Below are 10,708 nucleotides of genomic sequence, written 5' to 3' on the forward strand. Positions count from 1 at the left end.
TGCATCTCATCACTCTACACAATAATCTAGAAATAATGTGAATGAACACCACAACAGCTTAAGCAGCAAACTTTGCACAACTTTTGGCCATGACTGTATGGCTGCAACAAAGTGGTTGCCGTGCAACACAGAAACAAAGACAACAGCTTTGAACACGGCTCAACCAATCAGAATCAAGGACCGGAAGCAGGATTTAGAATGATGATAACCCAGGGTTAACGGCAGCGAATGCCCTGAAGTCCATATACCATATTTCTTCAGCTAGCAGTAGCATTACTCTGTTTTCATTTTATTTTCAAACCTACCTTACACCGACACAGAAACAGACATGCAAGCATAAAACACAACTCTAAAGGTCAGAGTTAACGCTAATAAAAGAGTCTCATTAAGGTTATGATGATACGTCATAACCTGTCAGTATAAAGTGAGGGAACTGTAAGGTGATAGAGTGAAGGTTACAGTGTTGTGAGTCTGCATGTGACTGCCTTCACCTCAGGAACAAAGAGCTGGAGGCTGAGTTAGGACAGAAGGTGGTATTTTATTGTGAAATCTCAGCATGGTTTACTCAGCCTGTCAGTTTATTCCTTGTTGTGATTTGTTTGGATCTCTAGCAGGTGCATGCTGGTTTCAAACACCTAGTTCAAGCATTTTTTTCAAGTTTAGACTATACTCTATATGGGTGTTTTCATAAATGAAAATGGTAATTTTATGTAATTTATTAATTACAATTTTCAGTTTACTGTAATGACATGTTTTGTTTAATAATTATTTTACTATATTTATTTTGCACAAAAGGCTATTTAATAATACATTTAATATACTCTGTATTGACAAAAGGTCAGTATGTGTTAATGTTTTGCATCAACAGTTTATATTGGTGTTCAATATCTTTTTTTATAGCCAAGATTTTAAGGTAGTGTTGTTGTCTACACAGAAATAGATTTCTATTGAAAAATGCTATACATTATATTACTATAACCTATATTTAGCATTAGAACCCCAAATCACAGGAGACTTCAATTTTATAGAAGTAAAACACAGTGGAGTGTATTGTTGTCTTTTTTGTAGCAAATACTTAAAATTAATTATTATTATTTATTTTACTATATAGTAGTATGAGATTAATCCAAAATGACAAAAGCCGTCAATTTTATAGAAGGAAAACATGGTGCATATTATTTGTCTTTTGTAGTAAATTGACTTAAAACATGTTACTACTATGTATGAGATTAATCCAAAAGTACAGAGGCCTTCAATTTTATTGCAAGAAAATACCGTGCAGTTTATTATTGTCATTTTGTAGCAGTGGAACACAGCTTCTCAGATATGACCCTACCACACATACATTCATGTCAACAAAAACTCTGAGATCAACTGGCCACAGGCAGTATGCATATTATGCCATTTTGCTCGTTCTCCCTCTTGTTCTTCAGCTCACTTTTCTCTTTTGTCTGTGTCCTCCACATATGCAGTAATGGGTCATGGCAATACTGGGCGAGTACATAAAAAGCCGGAGGCCATCAGTGAACATTTAAGTTAGGATAAGGGATTTTATGAAACTCAATCTGTTTCATAGGCTTTAGATGATGTCCTGCTGGTGCTGTGTGGACTCACTGACGACCTAAAGAGAGAGAAAAAAGGGAAATGACTAGAGCGATGGTGTCTGAACAGGATACAGATGATTCACATGCACAGATGGCTGCATAAACATGTTGGGAAAACAGAAAAGCGCTTTAAAATGAATGGTTGATACTCAGTAATAAGGAACAGAGACAGTTGGAAGAGGCGTTTGTATAAATTAAAACAGTCCATTTCCTACTGGAAATCAATACTGGGCTAGAGCAAGAACACATTCTTTGATTAATGAACTTCATATGTGCTGTGCAGAAACAATGACATTCAGCAGAGCAGAAAACTGATATTAAAAGTGATACACTTATAAACTGGAGGATTCTGTAGTGAAATCCAGTGCCGGTTAATAGGGAACATGACTTTTTTTTGGAAAAAGACAGATGAGTCATGGCTAAACTTACACACTGAGCACTTGTCCTAGTCTAGAGTAAAACAGAAAATTATTGTAATGATAATGATTAAATGCACACATATACTATAGCCTGCGTGTGTGTGTTTGTGTATAACACGAATATGAGGTTAGACAGCCTGTAAAATCCATAAATTACAATATCAAGCAATTACTAGCCTGTTAGCGAGTGTTTGTTTGTGTGTGTTTGTTACCTCGCCATCTCGGGTCTCAATAGTCTTGATGAGAACTGTTTTCTTGGAGTGGACTTCAGATGCACGCTGTTGTTGCTGGTGGTGCTGCTCTGGGCTTGTCTCTATGGCAACAATTCACAACCACGGCATCATTAAAGTCACCCGCACATTGTAAATACATACATACTACATTATTGATATCAAAATAAGCTGAGGTGCTCAAACACAACAAAGCTGGCGGAGAGGTAAGGATAAAATTTTTTTTAATAAATAGCTTTGACCCCCCCCCCCCCCCCCCCCCACCCTTGTGGATGAAGCTTTGGTCAAAAATCTCTATTCAACCATTTACATTTATGCATTTAGCAGACACTTTTATCCAAAGTGACTGACAGTGCATTCAGGCTATAACTGTTTCATATTTTTTTACCTTCATGTTGGTTCAAACCTTTCTACTTTCTACTTGTTATTAAGATGACTCAGTGGTTTGCAACGTTGTTTCAAAACCCCAATGACTTTCATTGTATGGACAAACACAATTGCACAAAATAAATCATATATGTGTCATATATTTAGAACTATAGACGAAATTGTAATTTTTGTAGGTGAACTGTCCCTTTAAGAAGTGTAAAAGTAGTTCTTCCTGTGAAGAACCCACCTCTGAAACTCAAGGTAGAGAAGGACTGCACAGGCAACGTGATCCTAAAAATACGAAAAACAATAAAAATCTCATTAAATAAAGCTTTGTGACATCAGTTAAGGGAGCAATTAGCAATCTAAGTGTGTCTAAATACTTTCTATCTCTTACCTGCTCTCCTCTCCTTCCAGAAGCTTCCTGTAGGTGGCGATCTCCACATCAAGTGCCATCTTAACATTCAGCAGATCCTGGTACTCTCGGAGATGGCGAGCCATCTCATCCTTCATTTTTGCGATGTCAGCCTCAAGGCGGGCAATGGTGTCCTGAAAACCACCGGCCTCACGACCCGTTCTCTCCTCCATCTCCCTCATTTGCCTCATCAAAGACTCATTCTGCAAAAGGAATGACAAAAAGATGGAGAAAGCGAGAAGTAAAGACAAGGCGTAGGGTGAAACTGATGTACAGAGGGAAGAGAAAAAGCATTATTTATTCATTCTTTAGTGGTGTATTAATAAAAACTGCGGATGAGTTCCAGTAGATATTTCTTGAGCTACTGTGTGTTATTACTAGCGCTTTGCTGAATCAAATTTGCTCATTGAGCACCTAGGGAAACATACTAAAGACTTCATAATTGGTAATAAGATGGATTCAGGTGTGCTGAAGCTCAGCTAATACTTGTTTCGGCTGGGAAATAATGACTCGGCTTAGAGCCCTGCATGCACAGAATCTTTAAGGACTTACGGTGCCCTTGAGAGAGTCGATCTCACAAGTGTAGGACTGGAGCTGGTGACGGAACTCCATGGTCTCCAGCTTGGCCTGTCTGAGAGCATCATTATTCTTGTTTACCGCCTGGCTCAGATCTGACACCTGTTGGTGAAAACAAAATGTTTTAGCTCAAACACCTGGCGACTTTCAGTCTAGATACACAGATCTCAGTATAGCCTTGGTGTGCCTGTCCTCTGATACAGACCTTAGACTTGTACCATTCCTCAGCTTCTCCGATATTCTTGGCAGCGATAGCCTCGTACTGCATGCGGATGTCCCTGAGGGCGGCAGTCAGGTCTGGTTTGGACATGTCCATTTGGATCTGCACCTGACTCTCCTGCATCTGGTTTTGCAGCTCCCGGATCTCCTAAAGGAAAAGGTAGACAGAGAGACGTGGCTTCAGAGCATGCTTATGTATTGTCATTTCACTTGAAAAGTTGAGGCTTGATGGGTGTATGAAACAAGTCAGTGTCATTGTTGAGAATAAAGGGGGAATCAAATGTGACTTTTCCAATGGAATCCGGGATGTTGAATGTTAAGTGTATAAAACTCATACTTTTAAAAATGCAGGTTCTTTATTGGCATTGATGGTTCCATGAAGAACCTTTAACATTAATGTAACCTTTCAACTTCACAAAAGGTATAGTGTAAAAATGTTCTTCAGATTATTAATATTTTGGTTCTTTTAAGAACTGATGGCTAAAAGGTTCCCAAAATGGTTCAACAATGGCATTGCTGTGAAAACACCCTTTGGAATTTATTTTTAAGAGTGTTCCTGTAATCTCTGATAGCTATGTGTAATTGTAGGACTCTGTGGCCTTGTAAGACCTTTTTCTTTATCCACCGCCCTTCTCACAGCTGTGTCTCAGAAAATCTGTCTCTGTTTAATTATAGGGATGCATCTGTTCCACAGCTTCACACTGCCCCCTCACTGTCAGTGTGCAGCTGACACGCAAACAGACACACATGTGACCATTTTATCCATGCTTGTCAAATAAAAAGCAGAGAGGGCATTTAAAGAACTTGACTTCAGAGGCTCATGAGTAAAAGGTCAGTGTACGTGTTGTATGCTGGGTACGAGAGTGGGGGAGGTTGCAGACAGAGACAGTGAAAGAAATGAACAGTTAGTCATGTATAGTTTTGGGAGATGTTGAGAAATGTAATTGTAGATGTATACAAACCTCCTCATGGATCTTCTTGAGGAATGCAATCTCTTCATGAAGACCCTCAATACGTCTTTCCAGGTCCAGCCTGGCCAGAGTGGCAGTATCTACATCCTACATAAAGCATGAGAACAACAAGAAGCTTAAGTTTTGGTCTTGTGTTTTATGTTTCAACCAAAGAAACCTTCTCAAATATTGACAATATTTTGACAAACACTAAAGGTGATGTCAAGAACATACAGCTCTAAAAGCAGACAGGTTGTTCTCAGCTTCCTCTTTCTGGTGGATCTCCTCTTGAAGTCTGTGGAAGAAAGAGATATTACAGTCTTCAAATAATTTTGAAGTAATCATATGACTTAACATACTTATTAAAGTGCTCTATCAAGACTTTACAGTCTAAACAAGATGGTCTTTGTTATATTAGAATTTCTACATGGCCAGAAATAGAGCCTGTTCTATTGGCCAAGTTGTCCTGGGTGTTCTCCATATTTGAGATATACTGAGAGAGGTTGTCGTTCCTTCATGCACAGATATCAAGACAGAACTTTATATTCTCACATACTGCTTGGAGCCACACAAGGCTCAGGTTTAATATAAACATCCCTGAGTCTTTTGAAAGCAGCATGTTGTTAATGTGGCACATATCAGGTTTCATGAATGCAATTGTTGGCAGTCAGATGGCATCTGATATTTTCATCATAGAGATGAAAGTAGTTGTGGTATAAATCATACAGATTTTTTAGGCCCTGTGGGCTCCAAAATGAAATGGAGAGCTAAAATACTAATAAAGTATTTTAGTTGTTTTTTTTTTTCATACAGTGCTGGGTAGCAATAACTTATAGCTATAGCTGAAAGTCATATAATGTGTTGTGTTATATAATTTGAACCATCAGGTTCACTTTGAACAATATATTTGAATAACAATTGCTGTTGGTAAGCTTTTAACATGGGGTGGTTGCGGGTCCCTTGAGTGCAATGCACTCACACACACACACACACACACTAAGTGAGATAAGGGTTATTTTTAAGAATACACATTCTCTGCAGTGCTGGGGGGTATATTGAAGAGGCTAATAATAGCAGTCTAATCTGAGCAATGTGTAATGTGACTCTGTGTTCTTTTGCAAACAGGAATAACACTCTTACAATCTTTCCAACATCATACACAGACATGAGTTACACCAGTGGTTACTACTTGCAGTTACCGTATACCCTGTCATAAGCATTCTTGCATTTATGTTGTCTTTACCTCTGAGGTGGTCCTGACCTCTGTCTTTCCTGTGGTCTCTGTTTCATGTCAAGTGCTTGAGTTCTAGAAATCTGGTCATGATTTCATTGTTGGAGAACATGAAAGCATTCTAATCATATTGTTCTAGAATGTTGGGGAGAAGTTTAGCAGTTAAGAATTGCAGATGTCTAATGCACTTTTCCATGTCTTTCCCCACTCAATGACATACGTTACGAGGACCATCACTACTATCTGACTTCTTCTAGGACCTACATACACAATTAAAAATAAAGATTCTAAAAGGGGATTTTATTTATTTATTTATTTATTTTTGCGGCAATGCAATAGAAGAATCATTTTTGGTTCCCCAAAGAACCTCTCACTGAACCGTTCTTAGAAGAATCTTTCTTTTCTTTCTTAGTGTGAAGAACATAATCTATAGAACCTTTTGTGGAATGGAAAAGTTCCATGGATGCTCCATAAAGTAAATAGACCATATCACTTCAACACAATACCAGTACTGTAAGAGATACTGTCTGGATATTGAAGATCAGCGCTTGTGTTTGGTCAACAGTTATGGCAATATCCAGTTACCCTTAAACTTTAGTGATGATGAACACAATTCTGTCTACATTTAGTCATTTAAAATTCATAGACGTAAATAATTCTTGAAGGTCTCACCTCTGTTTTAGTTTCTGCAGGTCATCGGCAAGGTTGTCCCTCTCTATCTCAATGCGGGACCTCTGATTGGTCAGTGCATCCACCTGTCTGCGCAGCTCTCTCATCTCCTCCTCGTACATCTCTGCGATGCGTGTGGGCTCACGGCCCCGCAGACGTTCGATCTCCACAGACAAGGCTTGGTTCTGCTGCTCTAGGAAACGCACCTTCTCAATGTAGCTGGCGAAACGGTCGTTGAGATGTTGCAACTCTGCTTTCTCATTAGTGCGTGTATTGAGGAAGTCCTGGTTCACGGCGTCAGCCAGATTGAAGTCCAGCTTCTCACCAAGGCCTGCATAGGAACGGACCATTGATCCACCACCAAATGAAGCCCTGGATGCGCGCTGGCTGGAAAAAATGGGAGAAGAGGAGGACTTGACTTCATATACTTTGGAGGACACACGAGAGGATCCAGAAGAACCTGCATGGCCAGAGAATATGGACGAGCCCAGGCCGGAGCCCAGGCCGGAGCCGAAGGTACGACGGTAAGAGGAAGCCGTCTCGGCTGAAGCTGAATATGTCTTGCTCATGACTGGGGCTCTAAGGTTTGAACGGTGTGCAAATGCCAGTTCGCTGAAGGCTGTGTTGTAGAATGAGGTCAAGCAGTGAAGCTGAACTATATATAGTGTAGCTAGCACCCCATCTACCCCCACCCACATTTTTCTGTCACTGTTATCACCACACACGGTGGCCACTTGGCTCTCTCTTTTCTAAACCTTGCTTCCTCAGCTGTCATGAGGTCTGGTTTCCAGCAGCTGGGTGGAGCATGAGGTGGCACAGATCACGTCACGTATATGCTGTCATTTTTTTTTTTCACACAAGAGGATGCTTACCAGAAAGATCTCTTTTACCACCGTAAAAATAATACTTCTTTGAGAATTTGACATTTAAAATGTTCAATTTGAAACAGTCGCCATTTTTATGATTAAGTTAGTTTTCTTTTCAACAATAATTTCTAACTTTGTCTTTCACTTTTGCACAAATAACTAAAGTTTACGTCTCTTTTAAGCCAGTCTTCTAGTCAAAATATTATTTGAATCTGAAATAAGATTTAACCCTCATGGTGTACTCCAGTCATTTTCTTATTTTCAAAAGACGTTAATTGTATTGCATTTAACTAAAAGGTATTGACTTTTATCACATAGGGTATAACAAGTAATATAATATAGATAATTTTATGCTTTTTTTGGACTTTTTCCCACCTTGTTATCCTTGTGGTGTTCCTGCACAGGTTTTGTATTTCTTTTGGAACTGATTGATCGTACATCTTGTCATACTGATCTGGGCTTATGCAACATTTTCCTCTAAAAAACAGATGCTCAAATCAATTTTGTTATCATTTATTCAACCTTTCATGTTGTTTGGAACTTGTATGACTTTTTTTTCTTCGGTGGAACAGAAAATTTGATATTTTTTTAAAAATAGTTCTGTGTTTTTTTGTCCATGCAGTGAAGGTCAATGGGACAGTGTTGTTATATTTCTTAATTGGAATACTACAGGTTGGGGTTGACATGAGGGTGAGTAAATGTTAATAGAAGTTTCATTTTTGTGTGAACTATCGCTATTTAGGTTTTGCTTTTTTAAACACAAATTACAACCCAATCATGATTCATTTTGTGACATTTTGAGTTATAAGTAAATAATATATGTTTTTATACATTTGTGTTGATTAAATATGTGCTATACTTGTTTTTACTTTCATAATGCTAAATGATATCCAGATTAGTATGGATTCAATTTAAGCTTTTGTATGTTGCTTTTTTTGCATTGTGTGAAATGTATTTCTCTGGCCTAAACTTTCAGTTCATCTAATTTTTTAATGTATTTTTTTGCCATTAAATGCCTTCAGGTATATAAGATAGTCTGCAGTCATGAGAGGAGGGCTTAATATTTTAGATATACCACATTTCAATGATGGAATGTTCTTAATTTGTTTTTTGTTTTTTGTGTGTGTCATAAACTCCTACGTTGCACCTGGGAAATCAGAGTAATGTAACTGTGTATTTGTGTCATCAAATATACCAAATGCAATCTCTGTCACTCCAGCTCCCATAGTTCTGGCTGTTCCCCAAGCTAACCATAGTGCGCGAAAGGCCGATGTTACTCCACAGCTGCTGTCATAGTTATTAATAGACTTCCAGCCTGAACCCCGTTACCAGGCTGCTTTCCTAAGGGCCTCTTGGAAAAAGAGTAGACTTGATGGGGCAAAGACTCAACGATCTCAAAAGACTTTTTTTAGACTTGTTTACAAATGTGTAAATGTTATTGGAACATGAGTTAAATCTTTTACATACTGTATATCTCTGAATGCATCTGTGTGAATGGAATGTATTGTGATCTTTGTCTCTGGTGTCTAAAAGTGCCTCAAGGAACTCAAACAATGCAAATTGTACCCTCGAAATTAAACACCATCATTCCGTTTGGGGTGGTGGGTTAGTTCATTATTTTCAGCAAACCCAGGCCAGCGCCTGTAAATGCAGAATTAATTAATGCATTTTTTTTTAATTGAATGTACAAAAGCAATGTATAAAAAAAGTGTGTGTGTGTCTGTGTGTGTGTGTATGTATTGGGTTGAAACAACCCAGCATTTTTTAGTGTATAGTTACTTCCTGTTAGGGTAGTCATTCAAATGTCCGATTTTATGATCAAAAACAGCAACATTACCATTTAAGATCTTAATTTAACCTGACAAATGTTTCATCATCGCAATGCTTCACCATTAACCTTATAATCTAATTTATTTTCGGCACACTATGAGAGCAGCCTCTAAAAATTCCTAGGTTACAGAGCAATTCCGGGACAGGCATGTGTCAGGTGGGGAGATGATAGTTTAAAAACGAATTCTGACGAGGTCAAAACACATGGAGTTTATGTCGCCAGGTAACCACAACAGAAATTCAGCAGTGCTTCAATAACAGCTGTCAAATCTATTTATTCAAGTAAGATAAATGCCATAATGTCTATCAGTTAAGTATGCATGCATAGCTGTTTTTAATACCTTAAACTGAATATTAAATATGGAAAATGAGACCATAATTTCTAAATTTAACTTTTTTTTTCATTCCTAATTTGTTTGTTTGTTGTATTTTAGATAATAGTGTCATAAAAAATAAATTACTTACAGAATCTAAAGAAACTGATTTAATTGCTTTGTTTTAGTGAGTCGCTGAATAAGATATTTGACTAAAACATGTCTGCTAATGTGGTGTCCAAATGGCGGGACATGTGAAACCACATGTGGGTAGGGATTATGGGAAGTGGTGGGAGCTGCCCAGTAGGTTGTCTTTCAAAAACTCCCTCTGGCTGCCTTAGCAACCCCCAAAACAGACATACACAGATTCCAACAAGGTGAAATGCCATGCCGAGGGAGTAAAGGGGAACATGGCGAGATTTTGGGACAGAGTTTGAAAGGTTAAATATGCAAGGGTTCCACTATAAAATTTACATAAATAGCTGACATATATTATAGCTATAGGCTTGAGGCCAAATTTCATTAGGCCTTCACAAGTAAATTTTTTGAACATTTTGTTGTGGAGCTAAATATTGTGCATTGCAAAAAAAATAAATTAAAAATAAATTAAACTCGACAAAACTGTCAGTTATTTCTTAAGTGAAAGTAAACAGTTGAGGAAAAAAATGGGACGTGTATTATAATGGATGCGTTCATCGTCTCTTAAAGTGACCGTGCCTAATTTAGCTACTGGCTGCTGTAACGTTTATCCAGGAAAATGAAAATGAAAATCACTCACTGCTCTTGACTGAATTACTTTGTAGTTTTAACAGTCAAACCAAAAATTATTCAGACACCAGATATAATTTTTGATATATATAGCAAAACTGAAATAATGTGAGAAATGTTGAAGGTGTCTGAATAAATGTAGGTTTGATTGTATATTTCATTTTTACATTGAAGACTGTCCAGTGCTATTTTACATTTAATTATTTGGTTTCTGTACCTTGACACCTACAAACTTGAAAAAAACTTAA

The 10,708-nt window shown here is 37.9% G+C and overlaps 1 protein-coding gene and 1 long non-coding RNA gene across 2 annotated transcripts; one reads left to right on the plus strand and one right to left on the minus strand.

Moving 5' to 3' along the window:
- Positions 1-1,241: 1,241 nt before the first annotated feature.
- On the minus strand, positions 1,242-7,324 carry LOC132095012 (desmin-like). Its single transcript, XM_059499727.1, has 9 exons — positions 6,686-7,324; positions 5,017-5,077; positions 4,795-4,890; positions 3,819-3,980; positions 3,590-3,715; positions 3,020-3,240; positions 2,870-2,913; positions 2,236-2,336; positions 1,242-1,621 (listed from the first exon to the last, which is right to left on the minus strand). Exons 1-9 carry the CDS (start codon positions 7,249-7,251, stop codon positions 1,580-1,582), a joined length of 1,419 nt encoding a protein of 472 aa, XP_059355710.1. The 5' UTR covers positions 7,252-7,324; the 3' UTR covers positions 1,242-1,579.
- An 844-nt stretch (positions 7,325-8,168) lies between these two features.
- LOC132094681 (uncharacterized) lies at positions 8,169-9,140 on the plus strand. The gene is made up of 2 exons (XR_009422374.1): positions 8,169-8,238; positions 8,768-9,140. It is a non-coding gene; the product is annotated as an uncharacterized LOC132094681 (long non-coding RNA).
- Positions 9,141-10,708: the final 1,568 nt, after the last annotated feature.

This window comes from Carassius carassius, chromosome 19 (assembly GCF_963082965.1).
Source record: "Carassius carassius chromosome 19, fCarCar2.1, whole genome shotgun sequence".
NCBI classification, from domain to species: Eukaryota; Metazoa; Chordata; class Actinopteri; order Cypriniformes; family Cyprinidae; genus Carassius; species Carassius carassius.

Bases quoted from the DNA above. Each gene is read 5' to 3' on its own strand.
- LOC132095012 (XM_059499727.1), bottom strand. From the start codon at position 7,251: ATGAGCAAGACATATTCAGCTTCAGCCGAGACGGCTTCCTCTTACCGT. The intron at 4,891-5,016 runs GTATGTTCTTGA...TGCTTTATGTAG, and splicing joins ACCTGTCTGCTTTTAGAGCT to GATGTAGATACTGCCACTCT. The intron at 2,337-2,869 runs GTGGGTTCTTCA...TTGTTGCCATAG, and splicing joins CTCTACCTTGAGTTTCAGAG to AGACAAGCCCAGAGCAGCAC.